Source organism: Heloderma suspectum, chromosome 11 (assembly GCF_057233095.1).
Source record: "Heloderma suspectum isolate Gila_16-S chromosome 11, 16-S_ref, whole genome shotgun sequence".
Lineage (NCBI taxonomy): Eukaryota > Metazoa > Chordata > Lepidosauria > Squamata > Helodermatidae > Heloderma > Heloderma suspectum.
The window spans coordinates 43,491,729-43,510,453 of NC_139468.1; the positions used below are offsets into that span (position 1 = coordinate 43,491,729).

At 48.3% G+C, this 18,725-nt stretch overlaps 1 protein-coding gene across 3 annotated transcripts in view; it reads left to right on the forward strand.

Annotated features, from left to right (window-relative positions):
* Positions 1-18,725, forward strand: part of FRMD5 (FERM domain containing 5) — a 225,967-nt gene that overhangs the window by 191,214 nt on the left and 16,028 nt on the right. For all 3 annotated transcript variants that reach the window (XM_084817685.1, XM_084817683.1, XM_084817684.1), the window contains exon 8: positions 14,105-14,193. In XM_084817685.1, coding sequence (XP_084673811.1) covers positions 14,105-14,193 — 89 coding nt within the window. The remainder of the gene's footprint in view (positions 1-14,104; positions 14,194-18,725) is intronic.

Genomic DNA, 18,725 nt, shown 5'->3' on the forward strand with positions numbered 1-18,725 from the left:
AGAGCGAGCAACCAGAGCGAGCAAACAGGAGTTGGCCAGGGGAGTTGCAGTGGTAGAAAAGACTAAGGAGACAAAGGAGACAGAGGCAAAGAGGTAAGTGGGGTGCAGGAAGCCCAGGGGGCTGCCCTTTATTCTTCTGAGTGGCTGGGAGCTCACCAGGTGCTCCTGAGAGCTCCAACTGAATTGGGGGGGGGGACACACTGAGTACTTCCAGCAGCTGTGTGGGCAGGAATACTCAGTCTCTTTCCTGCCTCCCAGCTCAGCAGAGCAGAGGAAGCTGCTCCAGCTGGTCCAGGGACAACAGAAGCAAGCAAGCTCCCAGAGAGAGAGTGAACAGGGGGAGCAAACAGGAGTTGGCCAGGGGAGGTCAAGGGGGAGGCCCCTAACATCTTTTTTTTAATTATTTGTCTTGTAACACACACTTCCATAGCAGTGGGACTCTGTTTTTAAGCTGCAGTGAGTAGAGGACTAGCCACAGGCTAGTCTAGAACAATCAGAAAGCTAGACACAAAGAGGGAAAAGAGGCTATGGAAGGACAAGACTCTACAGTGGTGGTGACCTGCGAGGTGTGTGCAACGTTTGTTTTCTTGCCTGAGAACAACATGGCCTACACCTGCAACAAGTGCAAGTTGATCACGCTGCTGGAAGAAAAAGAAAGAGGACTGGAGCGGCAACTGTCGACCCTCCAGGGAATAAGAGAACACAAAGAGTTCTTGGACAGAACAGTGGAACTGCAGCAGCAAAGCAAAGTACAGGAGCTAGAAGAGCAACAGCAAGCTGAGGCAGAAGAGGGAAATGCTGAGGTGAGGAAAAATGCAGTAGAGGATACTCCTTGGGAAAGGGTGACAGTTGGGAGCAGAAGAACTACTAGATACTCGGCACCAGTGGAGGCAGTGGAGCTGTGGAACCGATTCCAGGTACTTGAGGATGAGATTGGAGGACAGCCTGCAGAGGAAGAATTACAGGGGAACCTGCATGAGAGCAAGCAAGAGGCTGAAGGCCAGCCAAGCAGAGGCGATGAAACCCAGGCCTACAGCTACAAGAAGAGAAGAGGCGGAGTAGTGGGAGACTCCTTGCTGCATGGGATTGAAACCCAAGTATGTCGCGAAGACCCATGGACTCGCCAGGTATGTTGTCTCCAGGTATGTTGTATGTTGAGGACGGATTAGAGACGTGACTGAAAGGTTGCCTGCACTCATAAAGCCCACTGACAGGTATCCCTTTCTTCTCATCCATGTGGGAACAAATGATACCGCCAAGCGGAGCTACAAAGAAATCATGTCAGACTTTGAAGCTCTGGGAAGGAAACTCCAGAACTTTGGGGCCCAGATAGTTTTCTCATCCATCCTTCCAGTAGTCAGAAGAGGGATAGAAAGGGAAAGAAAAATACTCCGGGTGAATGACTGGCTACGAAGGTGGTGCCGGCATGAGAGATTTGGATTCTGGAACCACAAGCTATACTTCCTGGAAGATGGACTGTTGGCAAGGGACGGGTTGCGCCTCACAACGGCTGGGAAGAATGTGTTTGGCCACAGCATGAACAACTTCATCAGGAGGGCTTTAAACTGAATGCTACGAGGAAGGGAGATGTAAAGTTGGGGGTAACAATGGACGAAGGTTCACGCACCGCAACGGAGAGAACAGCTCTAATAGTGCCCAGTAATAGTCTTCAGAAACATGAAGGAAGAAAGCCAGACCATGAAGCACATGGCCTTGGATATCTATATACTAATGCCCAGAGTATGGGAAACAAACAGAACGAACTTGAACTCTTAATACAAGAGGGAAATTATGACTTGATAGGTGTAACTGAGACTTGGTGGGATGACTCTCATGACTGGAATACAGCAATTGAAGGATATAACTTGTTCAAAAAGAACAGGAGGAACAGAAAGGGAGATGGGGTTGCACTGTATATGAAAAATACGTATCTCTGCACAGAAGTACAGGAGGATGAGCTTGGTAGCCCCATCGAGAGCATCTGGGTTGAAATAAATGGAGCAAAGAATAAAAGGAACCTGGTGGTTGGAGTCTACTACTGGCCACCCAATCAAGGTGAAGACGAGGATGAAACTTTTGAAAAGCAAATGGCCAGTGTTTCAAGGAAGCATGATGTAGTAGTAATGGGGGACTTCAATTTCCCCGATATTTGTTGGGAGACAAATTCTGCAAAACATGGCCCCTCCAGGAAATTCCTGACGTGTGTGGTGGATAACTTCCTCCTACAGAAAGTAGGAACTAGAGGACTGGCTATCCTTGACTTGATCCTAACCAACAGAGATGACTTAGTGGATCAAGTAGCAGTTACAGGAACTCTGGGGGAAAGCGACCATGTTGTGCTTGAGTTCTTGGTTCTAAGGGAAGCAAAAGCTGAATGTAGTCAAATGCGTACCCTGCATTTTAGGAAAGCTGATTTTAATAAACTCAGAACAATGATCAGTAAGGTCCCATGGCAAGCGACGCCAACAACAAAAGGAGTCCAAGATGGGTGGGAGCTTTTAAAAAAGGAAATTCTCAAGGTACAATTACAAACCATTCCAACAAGAAGAAAAGGTGGAAGACAACAGAAGAAGCCAATGTGTCTTCACAAAAAGCTTAGAGATGACCTGAAAACAAAAAAGGACGCATATAGGAAGTGGAGAGAAGGCCAAGCTACAAAGGAAGAGTACAGGCAGGTAGCACAGAATTGCAGGGATGGCGTCAGGAAGGCTATAGTTGAGAATGAGCTGAGGTTAGCGAGGGAGGCTAAAAGCAACAAAAAGGCTTTCTTCAGCTACATGCATAGTAAAAGACAGAGGAAAGAAATGGTGGTTCTGCTATTCAGTGAGGATGGCAAAATGATAACAGATGACAAAGAAAAGGCAGAAGTGCTCAGTTCCTACTTTGGCTCAGTCTTCTCCCCAAAGATGGTCTATGACCCCCCTGGCAAAGGCGAAGTACAGGCTGAAGGGGCAGGATTGCAGCTTGACATCGATAGGCACATGGTCAAGGAACACCTAATTACTTTGAATGAGTTCTAATCTCCAGAGCCAGATGAACTGCACCCTAGAGTAATAAAGGAACTGGCAGAAGAACTCTCAGAACTACTGTGTATTATCTTTGAGCAATCATGGAGGACGGGTGGAGTGCCAGATGACTGGAGGAGGGCTAATGTTGTTCCTATCTTCAAAAGGTAAAAAGGAGGAACCTGGGAACTACAGACCAGGCAGTCTGACCTCAATCCCTGGGAAAATTCTGGAACAGATGATAAAGCAATCCATCTGTAAGCATCTTGAAAACAATGCAGTGATTACTTGAAGCCAACATGGATTTGTCAAGAACAAATCCTGCCAGACGAATCTGATCTCATTTTTTGATCAAGTAACCTCCCTTGTGGACTGTGGGAATGCTATGGACATCATATACCTCAACTTCAGCAAAGCTTTTGACAAAGTCAAAAATGACTTGGAGGAGGAGGTGCAGGGAATGCTGATCAAATCTGCAGATGACACAAAACTGGGTGGGATAGCTAATACTATGGAAGACAGAAACAAAATTCAAAGTGATCTTGACAGACTGGAGCACTGGGCAGAAAACAACAGAATGACATTTAATAGGGATAAATGCCAAGTTCTGCACCTAGGAAAAAGAAACCCAATGCATAGTTACAAGATGGGGGATACGTGGCTCTACACTACACTACAAGCAAGAAGGATCTTGGAACTGTTGTAGATCGCAAGCTTAATATGAGCCAACAATGTGATATGGCTGCAAAAAAGGCAAATGCTCTTTTGGGCTGCTTTCATAGAAGCATAGCTTCCAAATCCCAGGAAGTACTAGTTTCCCTCCACTCAGCACTGGTTAGGCCTCATCTGGAGTACTGTGTCCTGTTCTGGGCACCACATTTTAAGACGGATGCAGACAAACTGGAGAGGGTTCAGAGGAGGGCAACAAAGATGATCAGGGGACTGGAAACAAAGCCCTATGAAGAGAGACTGAAAGAACTGGGCATGTTTAGCCTTTAGAAGAGAAGACTGAGGGGAGATATGATAATGCTCTTCAAGTACTTGAAAGGTTGTCACAGAGAGGAAGGCCAGGATCTCTTCTCGATCATCCCAGAGTGCAGGACACGGAAGAATGGGCTCAAGTGACAGGAAGCCAGATTCCGGCTGAACATCAGGAGAAACTTCCTGACTGTTAGAGCAATACGACAATGGAACCAATTACCTGGGGAGGTGGTGGGCTCTCCCACACTGGAGGCGTTCAAGACGAGGCTGGACAGCCATCTGTCAGGGATGCTCTGACTTGGATTCCTGCATTGAGCAGGGGGTTGGACTCGATGGTCTTGTAGGCCCCTTCCAACCCTGCTATTCTATGATTCTATGATCAGTGGCCCTCCACCTTGATGACCCGCCCCTCCCCCCATCCAGCCTGGGCAGCATGTTCTGGAACCCTCTGGGGTGATGACATGATCAAGGTGCGCCCACAATACTGCACATGGCCACCCCATCACGCCACCCTGAAGGTGCGCCCACAATGCTAGGCTCTCTTTTTGCGAGGGCTCACCTGGCGACATCATGAGAACATCCCTGGGTGGCCCTTGACACCTGGCTGCCCACACGCCCAGACACCTGTGCTCCGCTGACACGCCAAGGGCTCCCCAATCCCTGCCCAGCAACCTGACGCTCATGTGTGCTCTGACTGCTGCAGGAAGCTGCCCTCAGTTCCTGGCAACATGTTTGCAGGCCTCAGTGCTGCATGGTCCCTGGCCCTGGTGCCTTGCAGGCTCCTCCACAGCAACTTGTGGGGCATCGGGAGCATCCTGCCCCAGGTCTTGCCAGGCAGTATCAGGGTGTGGGCTGTTTGTAACATGACTTCTCCTGCAGGTCTTTAAACTACCGCTCCTCGGAGCAGGTGTGCATTTGTTCGTGCGTCTCTACAAGTGGACTGGGCATCCCCTTTTGAACTAACGGCTTCTGGGAACAGGGATTTGAACCAGCAGCCCCCTGAGCACGTTGTGCCTGCTTTGCAGACCATCCCACAGAGCTCTTTTGCTGGTGGCCGCTGCCGCCTGGTTTTATGTCTTTCTTCCACGGGAGGTAAAATGTTCTGCCCATGAAGGGGGGTTCCAGTCAGCAGTCTGCTGTGTGTGTGTGTGGCTGTGTTATCGGGCAGCACCAGAGGGCTCCCTGGCTGTGCCTGTGTCAGCTGCCTGTTTCCAGAGGATCTTGCACGCTGGGAATTGGGGTGGCTCCCTCTCCACCCACGTGATGTGTGGGCGTTGGGTCGGCACAGTCCCCAACTGGCGGATGGCGGCGTTGTTTCCAGGGCCGCCTCTGGAGGTTCAACACCACGCTTGTGTTCTCTGGTGGTGCGTCACTCCCACTCCCTGGATAGGGTGGCTCTTCGAGCAGCACAGCCGCGCCGTGTTTCTGGCCCTGGTGTGATGTGAGTACTGGGCTGCTCTGCCTGTGAGGAAGGGATTTCCCCAAACTATGGAGTCTCATTGCCAGTAGTTCAAGTTTAAGTTATCTGTTGCAAGAGTTGTTTATGTATTTGGAATGATTTAAATGTTTGCAGGTCTGGTGAGGCATTTGTTAATATTCAATTAAATTATGGTGTGTTTTGATACAAATCCCTTATTGCAGATTTCACTTTACTGCAGACTAAAAATTTGGCTGCTCATTGCTCAAATACACTGGGCAGAAACGGAAGGAAATTGGAAGAAAAATTCAAAGGTGGAACTGACAACTTGTGGCCCTCCAGATGTTTTAACTTACAACTCCCATCAGCCCTAGCCAACATAGCCAATGGTGAAGGATGATGGGAGTTCTAGGCAAAAACATCTGGAGGGCTATAAATTGCCCATCCATGGTCTAAGGGGTATCTTACCCCAGCCCATAATAATGAGGTTCTAAACTTAGCCATGTAGGGCACAGTCCTATGCGTGTTTAAATAGAAAAAGGTCCTACAACTTCCGACATTCTGCAGCCAGTCAAGCTGACTGGGGCATGCTGGGAGTTGTAGGACTTTCTCTGTCCAAATGTGCATAAGGATTGCGCTGCTAATGGACCAGATTTCTACAGTATGTTTGAGGGCTGTTTATATTATGAAGTGAGAAACGGTAGTTGTTATTTCATCTCTGAAATTACCATTCTGTGTATTCTCTGATGAGGCGATGGGGTATGTGTCATGTGTGATAAATCTTGATGTCACGATGTGAATGAAATGGCACATGCAAAGAACGAGGCAGGGAGTAGTGACAAAGCGGGTCCATGTGCACTACAGAGCAGCAGAACAAGCCAGTAACTAGGGATGGAGCGACTGTAGCAGACATTTAAGAAGTGACCAGACATCCCCGCATTAGCCACGTGGTATGTTGCTCGTCTGTATTCCCACCCAAAAAGCAAAGATAGCTGTGTTGGTCCTTCAGAAAACACTCCAAAACTCACAGTAGGTCAATAACTTTGTTAGGAACAACCAAAATGGCACACAATAGTGAGCAAGCGTTTGAGTTCTCCAGGACTCTTCATTAGGCTGGATGGTACAGAAAGCAGCAGGAGAGGGGATAAGGGGATCAACAAAAACAACACAAAAAGGGACAAAAATTAGGCTGGATTATTGTAGGCACGTGGTCTGCACTTCAGGCCCAGTCTCAAGATGGAGATTGGAGACCGGACGAATTGGTCTCTGCTCGGTGCTGCAGGTATCAGGTCACACATGCGACTCTGGGATAAAAGACTAGTGTCACATGTTTCCCACCTCCCAAAAAGAAGCGTATCCTGGGGCAGCACTACTGAGTTTTACTGAGGAAGGTCAGTGTGGTAGGACAGCACAAGGTTTGGCATTATTAGCATCACTTCCCCTTGCCCTGCCAAACATCTGGACTCCCCTTGCTTCTGGCTGTTTGGCCAGCTGCTATAATGACATATAATTAGCCCTTGATGCCTCTGTAATATCAATGTAGGTGTCTAACCCCAAGCTTGGCAGAGTTTTTATTGGAACGTAGGTATGGAAGTGATTGTTATGCCAGGCACTGTGTGCCAATTGTTTCAGGTGTTGTGCCAAAACACAGGGACAAAGGAAGGTGCCTTAGACCAAGTCAGATGGGTTCATTGAACACAGTCCTGTCTACATCGATGGGCAGCCATGGCTCTCCAAGGTTGCATAGATGACTCTTTTCCAGCCCTACCTGGAGATTCCAGGGACTGGACCTGGGACACTCTACCGTAAACCCAACAGCAACACGTTTCACACAGAGTCCATCACAGCTGTCCTGGCATCTAGCTACCCACAGCAAAGTATGTCCCTCTGCTTCCATGTTTTATGGTAATAAAATGTAGTAGCTAAGAGACTGAGCAACAAATCAAGAAGTTCCTAGTTCAAGTCTGGAGCCAGCGTGGTGTAGTGGCGAGAGTGCTAGACTGGGAGCTGGGAGATCCGGGTTCTAGTCCCCACTCGGCCATGGAAGCTCATTGGGTGATTTTGGGCCAGTCACAGACTCTCAGCCCAACCTACCTCACAGGGTCGTCGTTGTGAGGATAAAATGGAGGAGGAAGGTTATGTATGCCGCCTTGAGTTCTTTGGAGGGAAAAAGGCAGGATATAAATGTAATAAGTAAGTAAGTCTGTCTGTCTGTCTGTCTTACTCACCTCTACCCTGAATTCACTAACGGACCTGAAGCAAGCCACGCTCTTTCAGCCTCAGCTGAAGACACGTCTGGCTATGTTAGGAGCAAGAAGAAGATCAAGGAAGGGGCAGGTCTCCTGCTTCGGGAAGGTGGTGGAGAAGGTGGAGCTTCTCGGCTCCTATTTTGCCCCCGTCTTCTCCCAGGAGGGGAGTTGTGTTCAACCAGCAGAACAAATGAAATAATGAGGGACTTGCAGGCCATGGTAGGTAAGGAGATACTTAGAGTGCACTTGGCTGCTTTGAATGAGTTCCATTCTCCAGGCCAGACGAATCACATTCATGGGTGCTGAAGGAGCTTGCTGGTGTTATTTCAGAGCCACTGGCTGTAATCTCTGAGAATTCCTAAAGAACAGGTGAGGTGCGGGAAGTCTGGAAATGGGAAAATATTGTCCCCATTTTCAAAATGAAGAAGAAACTAGGAAACTACAGACCAGTCAGCCTGACATCAATACCAGGTAAAATTCTAGAACAGATTATTAAGCAATCAGTCTGCAAGCATCTAGAAAATAATGCATTGCTTAGTAGCAGCCAACATGGGTTTGTCAGGAAGAAGTCATGCCAGACTGACTTTATCTCCATTTTAGATAAAGTTACTAGGTTAGCAGATCGTGGGAACGCCATCGACACTGTGCATCTTGATTTCAGCAAAGCATTTGACAAGGGTTCCATGATGTCCCAGTTTGTGAACAAACTGCCACTGAAGCCTCTTCCCGATGGGGAGGCTGAGGCAAGGACACCGGAGGAGCACTTGGGGGGGCCACTCCCCCTCCGTCGCTTCCTCGCAAGCCCTCCTGTGCCTCTGCTCCGGCTCTGCCCATTGCTCACCGCTCCCCACAGGCAGCTCTCCACCAGGCGAAGGAGATGCCTCCCGCATGGGCAGTTCCAGGCAGGCCCCAAGGGATGCGGTGGCAGGAGCACTTCCCGCTGTTCCTCCGGGGGATTGCCGCTGACTTGCTCCAGGCAGGCTCCTGCGCCTTGGCAAGTGCCACGGCAGGCACTTCGGCAGCAGACCCAGGGCAAGTGGAGTCAGCGACGCCTGTCACACTGCTGCGTGCCGTGCAGCCGTCCAAGGCTCAGGAGGCCTGCCAGGGCCACCAGTTGGCAATCCCGCACACATCCTCTCTTTCGTAGCTCACACTCCACCCCTGCTGCCGTCCAGTAAAGGCTACGACGTTGCCACGCGTGTCCTTTGTTACGCGGGGCTGGCAGCCCCTCCAGTCCAGCCTTGCTTCAGTTGTCCTCAGGATGGGAGGAGGACCAGGGACCTTGCTGCTAGCAGAGCTCGGGGCAGCCAGGCTCTGGGCATCACTGGGGGGCAGTCCCCTGAGCGTGCACAGCTGGGGTGGCTGCTGCTGCCCTGTGTGTGAGGGCAGGGGGGTACAGCGAGGCCTGTTGGGATGGTAGCCAGCCCAACTGGCCTGTCAAACAAAGCCTGGGGTGGCAAAGGGCTGGCTGGCTCCTGTCCCACATGCTCTCTGGTGTGTCTGTGTGAGGAGCCCCCCCCGCCGCCGCCTTTCCTCGTGGGATGTCCTCACCTAGATTGGAAACCGGGGCCTCCTGCCTGTGAAAGCTGAGCTGGCACAGGGCTAGCAGAGCTCCTGCAAGCCCTGTGGCCCTGGTGTCTATGACGGGGTCTGTTGACTGGCACTTGCCAAGCACCCATGAAGCCTCCGCCTCCTGCCTGCTGCCATGGCTGAGTGTGTGGGAAGCTGCTCTGCGGTGTGTGTGGTGTGGCTCCGAGGCCTGGCAGCTCAGGTTTTTGCTTCTGGCAGAGTGGTTGCTGGCCATGCTTGCGAAAGGGGAGTGGGGCCTTATTCCTCTCGTGAGGCCTAAACGCCGGTCTCCTGCTTCCTGCTGGAGATGGCCTCTGTGAGAGCAAACTGTGGGGGCAAACCCTTGTTGCCTGTCCTGGTTCTTGCCTTTTCCTGCTTGCAAGAAGGTTCCTTCATCCCCTCAGTGTGCATGGAAGAGGACTGAAACCCCTGTGTAGATTCTTTGGAATCCTGATGGAGTCTAGTTCTCTGCACCATGGAGCTCATGCAAAGGAAGACGCTGCAGCATTGTGCCTAGTGGATTGTGTGTGGAGTGGAGTGGGGAATCTCCCTGTCGGCATGGCTGGATTGGTCCCTTCCGTGGCCATCTCTCATGGGTGGTCATGGCCGTGCTGGCCTGCAACGGTGGGCACCAGCAGCCTGGCCTTAGATGGTGGGGGTGCGGCTGCTCCATCCCATGCCATTCAGAGTGGGTTTTTCTCCTCAACTTTTGTGCTGGGAGTGACCAAGTTACAGTGGTGAGAAAAAGTTTGAGAACCCCTTAGGACTGTCACATATTTCCAGCCCAAAATGCTATTAGATCTTAATCTAACCCCATAATCCTAGATAAAGAACAATAGATAACCTGATTAAACAAATGACACACAAACGTGATGCTTTTTCAACATTTACATATCCACAATGGATTCAACATTCAATATCCATGGGTGGAAAAATATGTGAACCTTTATATTCAGCACCTGGTCCCCCCACCCCACCCCCGAGCAGCAATGATTTCAAGTACACGATTCCTGTAACTGCTGGTCAGTCACATTGGTTTTGAGGAATTTGGATCCATTCCTCCTTAGAGAACTGCTTCAACTCAGTGGCATTTGAGGGCTTCCTTGCATGAACAGCTTGCTTCTGGTCCTGCCACAACATTTCAATGGGGTTTAGGGCCAGTGTGGGTTGTTGTTGGAATAACCCACGACAGACAATCGGGCTTACTGTGGCTTGTGCCCCCCCTGCTTCCCCCTTGGTTCTCCAGCTGGTTCTGGCATGTATCCCAGTGGACTTGGTGGCAAAACCCATCTTCTCTGCCGCCGAGCCCCCCTCCCCAGTCCAATCTTGACCTCAGTTGCATTCAGAGGTTTTTTTTTCTTTTTTGCCCTGACATTTGTGCAAAATGAGGCCAGTTTTTTAATTTGTTTTTTTCTGCCCTGGGAATGTGCACAACTGTCTTTGTAATGGGAGTGTGTGTGTCATTTTTTTGCAGTTGTGAAGATGCACAATTGTGGGTGTCAAACTATATATAGCCTTGCCTTGTCTATTGCCTAGTATGTTTCAGCGTTCAAAGGGAACAAAGTGTACTAAGAAACATACAAGGTAATTGACAAGATGGGACTGCATACTTGCGAGTTTAACAGCCTTTGACAGCTGGCAGTTTGGGTGGAGGAAAGAGGACCAGATCGGCCCCTTAGCAAAGTTATCCTTAAGTGTTAAAGTGTGGGATTTACCTTTGGGGATCCCCTTTCCATTCCACCCCTCCCTCAGCCTCCCCCACGTCATTTTAAGGGTGATCTAGGGTCCACCCCGTTTTTGAAGCTCCCCTTTCATTGCAAACGGGAGCTCCAAAAATCAGGGAGACCCTACATCACCATTAAAATTACTTGGGAGAGATTCAGGGAGGGGTGGAATGGAAGAGGGGACCCCAAGGGTAAGTTCCACTCTTCAGAACCTGAAGAGAACTATGCTAAGGGTGTGATCTGGTCCCATTTCCCCAAACTGTCAATGGGTAGTTTGCGCACATTGACGGCTGTTAAATTAGAATCATAGAACAGTAGGGTTGGAAGGGGCCTACAAGGCCATCAAGTCCAACCCTTTGCTCAATTCAGGAATCCAAGTCAGAGCATCCCTGACAGATGGCTGTCCAGCCTCGTCTTGAAGGCTTCCAGTATGGGAGAGCCCACCAACTCCCTAGGTCATTGGTTCCCTTGTCATATTACTTTTTTTCCCTGATGTTTAGCTGGAATCTGGCTTCCTGTAACTTGAGCCCATTATTCCATGTCCTGCACTCCAGGATGATCGAGAAGAGATCCTGGCCTTCCTCTCTGGGACAGCCTTTCAAGTACTTGAAGAGTGCTATCCTATCTCCCCTCAGTCTCCTCTTCTCAAGGCTAAACATGGCCAGTCCTTCCAGTCTCTGTTCACAGGGCTTTGTTTCCAGTCCCCTGATCATCTTTGTTGCCGTCCTCTGAACCCTCTCCAGTTTGTCTGCATCCTTCTTTAAGTGTGGCATCCAGAACTGGACACAGTACTCCAGATGAGGCCTAGTAGTTTCCTGGATTTGGAATCTATGCTTTTATTAATGCAGCCAAAAATGGCATTTGCCTTTTTTGCAGCTACATCACATTGTTGGCTCATATTCAGCTTGTGATCGACAACAGTTCCAAGATCCTTCTTGCTTGTCGTATTGTTGAGCCACGTATCCCCCATCTTGTAACTGTGCATTTGGTTTCTTTTTCCTAGGTGCAGAACTTGGCATTTATCCCTATTAAATGTCATTCTGTTGTTTTCTGCCCAGCGCTCCAGGCTATCAAGATCACTTTGAATTTTGTTTCTGTCTTCCAAAGTATTAGCTATCCCGCCCAATTTTGTGTCATCTGCAAATTTGATCAGCATTCCCTGCACCTCCTCCTCCTCCTCCATTATTAAAGTCATTAATAAAAAAGTTGAAGAGCCCTGGACCCAGGACTGAGCCCTGCGGTACCCCGCTTGTTACCTCTCCCCAGTTTGAGAAGGTCCCATTGATAAGCACTCTTGGAGTCCGATTCTGTAGCCAGCTGTGGATCCACCGGATCGTCGTTTCATCTAGCCCACCTTGAGCTAGTTTGCTCATCAAGATATCATGGGGCACTTTGTCGAAAGCTTTGCTGAAGGTGAGGTATATTATGTCCACAGCATTCCCACGGTCCACAAGGGAGGTGACTTGATCAAAAAATGAGATCAGATTTGTCTGGCAGGATTGTTCTTGACAAATCCATGTTGGCTTCGAGTAATCACGGCATTGTTGTCAACGTGCTTACAGGCTGTTTGCTTTATAATCTGCTCCAGGAAAGGGGATCAGATCACACCCTTAGGAACCTGATCCCCAGGGTCTGAAGTATGCAACTTACCCTTGGGGGTCCCCCTTCCATTCCACCCCTCCCCAAGTCTTCCCCACATCATTTTAAGGGTTCCTGATTGCTGCTTACTCCAGCCAGAAACTGTTTGTTTATTTAAAATGGTTTTATACCACTCTCCAATAAAATTCCCAGGGTGGTTTACATAAAAAGAATACAACGTAATTAAAATTCAAAATAAATCCATTTATAAAAACACAATGGGATGTATCCAGTCTTGGTCATGCGTAGAGTAGACCCATTGAAATTAATGAGACTTAAGTTAGTCATGATGCCCTTGTACCATTGATTTCAATGGGCCTACTCTAAACATGTCCAAGTTTGGATCCAACCCAATCACTAAAAGGCAGCAAGATCTTAAAAGCCAGATAGAAACAATTAGCAAGACTAAAAGTATGTTTTACTAGATTCAATTAGCCACTAATTTCACCCTCAGTACTCTTCCCTTGGGACCGCGGTGGCTTAGTGGTTAAGACGCTGAACTGCAGACTGGAAGGTCGGCAGGTCAGCAGTTTGAGACCCAAGTGCCGTGTGACGGAGTGAGCTCCCGTCTTCATTCCCAGCTCCTGCCAACCTAGCAGTTCGAAAGCAAGAAATTGCAAGTAGATAAATAGGTACCGCCTCAGCGGGAAAGGTAACAGCATTCCGTGCACCTTGGTGTTCAGTCATGCCGGCCACATGACCACGGAAGCGTCTTCGGACAGCGCTGGCTCTTCAGCTTAGAAACGGGGATGAGCACCGCACCCTAGAGTCGGACACGACTGGTTGGGGACACCTTTACCTTTTTACTCTTCCCTTGCCCCACCTAGATGTGCAATATGGTGATAATAACACTGGCTTCCTTTACAGGAGTGTTAAGGATTATTGAGGTAATGTTTATGGAAGGCTTTGCGATATGTATGTCCATGTGAAATATGAAGTGCTAAGTATTACATAGGAATCAATATTACTTGCTTTTGTCCTTATGGATAGGACGGCTTATAACTGTAATTAATATATAATGGTGAACTGTTCAACTGTTCATAAAGTATGCAACCTAGCGTACCTGTATGCAGAGCACATGCCTTCTATCCAGAATGTCCCAAGTTCAAGGATTCGGTAGCAGCTGATATGGGAAAATGCCTCTTTCTGCCTGTGAGCCTGTCAGCCCCTGCCAGTCAGGGTAGATGAGCTGATGGACAAATAGCCTGACCTGGTACAAGGCAGCTTTCTATGAAGGCACGATTGGACAAATTCACCTTTGAAACAAGGAACACTCTCCAAGCAGAGAGGGCATTCAATGTCTACAGCTGCTTCCAGGTGAGGGGACGGGTAGGAACTTACCCCAAGCTTCATGTAGAGAAGGCATATCTGCTTTTGCATCCAGTCCAGATTGGTGATGATGAAGGACATTGTCAAAACTAAGGCCCAAGTCTGGTTGTTTAGCCTCTAGTGAAATATAGAGAATTGAGATGGTCTTGTAAACTTTGCTCCATTTGATGAGAAGCTCTGCCTGTGTTGCAGGATGTGTCTGGAAATGCTGCCTTCCTGGCGTTCACTCCCTTTGGGTTTGTTGTCCTGCAGGGAAACAAGCGCGTTCACTTCATTAAATGGTGAGTTCTGTGCTGAAGATTGTGTTTCTGCAGCTGCGTATTCTGAGGACTTTCCCAAACATGGTTATATCACTGTACCCAATACCCCAATACCCTCTCTGGTGCAGGGTGGAGGCCCACAGACCAAAGCCCTGCTCTGACCATCCGTTACTTGGCTTGCTATCTCTGCCTGCCTCTCCTTTGCCCATTGGTGGTCACCGACTATGGGCCTTCACAACAAAGTAATGAATTTAGACAAACTTTCCTTCTATTCTGGGAGGTGGGGAAGAGGGTACATTCTTGCATCCTCCTTCTCCTCACCAGGTTCAGCCTTGATTATTTCTCTCTCAACCCACCATCAAACTCCATGGCATTTCTTGACTCCCCCTCCCTTGAGTGAGCAGGACTTCCTGAGCTAGCTGAAACTGCACCCGCCTTTCATCTAATTCTTGACCCTAGCTGCTGCCCTAAACAAGCACCATTCCTGGGGGCGCAACAGGGGAGTTTAAACTGTGAGTTAGGAGAGGACCTGGAGCCCTCAAAGCATGTGGGGAGGAGTACACAGCAGTTTGGGGTCTGCACAGAGGACATGTGCAGAGGTCCTCTGTGGAAAGGTGCACAAATATTTAGCAAGACAGCATGCTGCTGCTTCCTGGGCTCCAGTTGTGTGCTAAATAATGCACCATACTTGGAGGGCAGGAAGCTGCCATTGGAGGGGGTGGGAGAGGGGTCTCTGGGTTACATGGCAGCTTAAATGCACGGGCAGGTGGAATGCTCATTTTATTTTATTTTATTTTATTTTATTTTGAGGTTGGTCCTCACCTGATCCCATAGTTCCTGTTGTTTGTAGTGAATATTTTGAGAACTATGATTCTGTTGGGGAAACCCCTGGTCTTCCTGTTCCACAAGGACGACTGTTCTGTCCCTTTGCACTTATATAACTTCATACATACTTTGCTCTCTCTGAACACATCAGTACTCAATAGCAAATGGGCAAACTATATTGGATACAAGATAACATGGCCATTCAGCCTTTGCTGTGAGAGCTGAGATGTAAAGAGCTTTATTAAATTTACAAATTTATTTTATTTATGGGGGAGTAGATCTGGTGAATTTTCAGAGATGTGAAGGTTTGACTCTGTGAAACTTAGTAAGGGATAAAATCAGGCTGATGTTGAGCAGTCATCTGTGCAGCCACACCTCTGGGTTCTGCATCTGCAGCATTACTCCTCAGGAAACATTCTAGAGCTCTAGACAGGGTGTTGGAGCTCCCACCACATCCCCCTGAGCAGAGGAGAACTTCCACTTACTTCAAGGGGCAGGGTGAGTACATTTCCACTCGGGTTCTTTGCAAGGCATCCAATCTGAAGTGAGAAACCCCTGTAGCAGCGGAGGAGGGTGGGTTGTACATGTACAGAGGACCACATGAAGAACTGTAGTTTTAGGTGAGCCACCAGTTCTGATTATTTTGTGAACCTTGTCCAGTCTCACATATAGTTGATTCATAAGCTGACATACCTGGAGGAAGTTATTAGTGTCTTCAGGGAAAGAGGCTGTGGAGGAGTACCATACTAAAGGCTGCACTTGATCTTGAGGGATGTGTCCTGGTAACTTCCACACTTGATTACTGCAATGCATTATGTGAGGAACTGCCACTGAACACTTCACAGAAATTTCAGTTAGTTTAGAAGAGAGCCACTAGGCTGCTAAGTGGCCGTAGGAAACGCATCATGACAGTTCTGAAACAGCTTCACCAGCTGCTAGTCCATTTCATAGAATCATAGAATAGTAGGGTTGGAAGGGGCCTACAAGACCATCAAGTCCAACCCCCTGCTCAGTGCAGGAATCCAAGTCAGAGCATCCCTGACAGATGGCTGTCCAGAGCACCTGGGTCACATTGAATGATAAACAAACTATGTTACAAGGTCTGTGGTTTGTTTAGCTGCTCCTGCTTGTAGCGGGAGCAGTCAGGATGCCCCAATTAAAAAAAAAAAGGTAGGTTATTGTGATGTGAACCAGGACAGTGACTTGCTCAAACAATCCACCAAACTTCGTAACTGAGCAGGGGTGAAAGCTTGGCTCTCCTAGAATCATGGAATAGTAGGGTTGAAAGGGGCCTATAAGACCATCGAGTCCAACCCCCTGTTCAAGGCAGGAATCCAAGTCAAAGCATCCCTGACAGATGGCTGTCCAGCATCATCTTGAATGTCTCCGGTGTGGGAGAGCCCCCCACCTCCCTAGGGAATTGGTTCCATTGTCGTATTGCTCTAACAGTCAGGAAGTTTTTCCCGATGTTCAGCTGGAATTAGCTTCCTGTACCTTGAGCCCATTCTTCTGTGTCCTGCATTCTGGGATGATGGAGAAGAGATCCTGGCCTTCCTCTCTGTGACAACCTTTCAAGTACTTGAAGAGCGCTATCCCATCTCCTCTCAGTCTTCTCTTCTCAAAGCTAAACATGCCCAGTTCTTTCCGTCTCTCCTCATAGGGCCTTGTTTCCAGTCCCCTGATCATCTTTGTTGCCCTCCTCTGAACCCTCTCCAGCTTGTCTGCATCCTTCTTAAAATGTGGTGCCCAGAACTGGACACAGTACTCCAGATGAGGCCTAACCAGTGCTGAGTGGAGGGCAACTAGTACTTCCCTGGATTTGGAAGCGATGCTTCTATGAATGCAGCCCAAAAGAGCATTTGCCTTTTTTGCAGCCACATCCTGTTGTTGGCTCACATTCAGCTTGTGATGGACAACAATTTCAAGATCCTTCTCGCTTGTAATGTTGTTGAGCCACGTATCCCCATCTTGTAACTGTGCATTGGGTTTCTTTTCCCTAGGTGCAGAACTTGGCATTGATCCCTATTAAGTGTCATTCTGTCGTTTTCTGCCCAGGGCTCCAGCCTATCAAGATCTCTTTGAATTTTGTTTCTGTCTTCCAAGTTATTAGCTATCCCACCCAATTTTGTGTCATCTGCAAATTTGATCAGCATTCCCTGCACCTCCTCCTCCAAGTCATTCATAAAAATGTCGAAGAGCACTGGGCCCAGGACTGAGCCCTGCGGTACCCCGCTTGTTACCTCTCCCCAGCTTGAGAAGGTCCCATTGATAAGCGCTCTCCGAGTCCGATTCTGTAGCCAACTGTGGATCCACCTGATTTGCATTGGATGCTGCTACCACTGTTTTTGTTGGTGTTTTATTTCATTGATTTCTTCTGTTGTTAAATTGTTTTAATTTATTGTATTTATACTGACGGTGCAGGAAATAAATGCTTAAATAAATTAAAAGTAGACCATGTGGTAGCTTTATCCAAGTCTGAAATCAAGAGCTCTCTGAAAAATGCAGATGAGAGGGTATATGCCCTTTATAAGGGTATATGCCCTTATATATGCTCTTTATAAGGCTCTGCATAACAAAGGAAGAGGTTGTTATCCTATCTGAATGCTGCATTCCTGTCCAGGTAGAAGGCCAAGGGTCTAAAACATCCAGAATATGACCTTCACTGTTGCTGTCAGGATCCAGGAAGAAGACTGGGTACTCCACTTCTTGGCTGAAATAAAAATCAGAGACCACCTTTGGGAGAAAGGCAAGATCTGGCTACAACAGGGAAAGGAAGACTGTGACGAAGGGCACTGCAGATATTATTACAACGAAAAAAGCCCTTTTGAAAGAGGGGAGATACAAATCATACTAGGTTATAGGCTCAAGGGTGTGGCAACATCAAAGAGAGGCTCCTCACTGGATCGCAACTGGCCTCCAGGGCACTCTTAGGATGCAGTTGGTCTGGCCAGTGACGGCTCTGTGCAAGGCCCTGCAGATCAGAGGAAGTGGAGTGACTGTCCATTCTTTGAATGAAGGCATCTCCTAAAGAGTAAGGATCCTGCTCTGCTGTCTTTGCACTTTATATGAAGGCATATGGTGGGGTAACCTCATAGGTGGAAAACATGGGCTATAGATTGTGGGCTCATGGCCCCTTAATCTGAGCAGTTCAAGGGGTCTGCTGGGAAGTTGCCAAGGCCACCTACATGAATGGCCCAAAGTAGGATTTTGTGGTACAGGCATCAGTCCCAGAGACCTCTTGTGGACCCTCAAAGAGCTTGAGAAGCTATGTGTATTGATATACCATTTGGTAGCAATATGGCCTATAGCGATACAGATCACTTTGCCATGGATGAGAAGAAGGGAGCTTCATCACCCACCAGCATCTTGAGCGGATTTATATGTGCCGTCTTTCTGCTGTGACCCCCATTGAAGGTTCGGGAGCTGAAGTGCCTTCCCATTTCCACAGGTAACTGTGACATCCAGGGACAGGAATAGGCATGGCACATTACAGAAGGTTCTGATTAGGCATGGGCAAATCTGTCAGTTTTGCTTTTCCTGCATTTGATTTTTTAAAATCTCAAGCTCTTTTTTCCCGAATATGAAGAACTTTGTGAATTTTGGGAAATTCTTATGAAAAATGAACTGAAATGAAATTCTCATCCATCTGCACCAGCCAAATTCAACAGGTACAATTATTCCCAGATATTGTTCCTGCCTGCTATAAAAGATGAGCCTGTCAGAAGAAA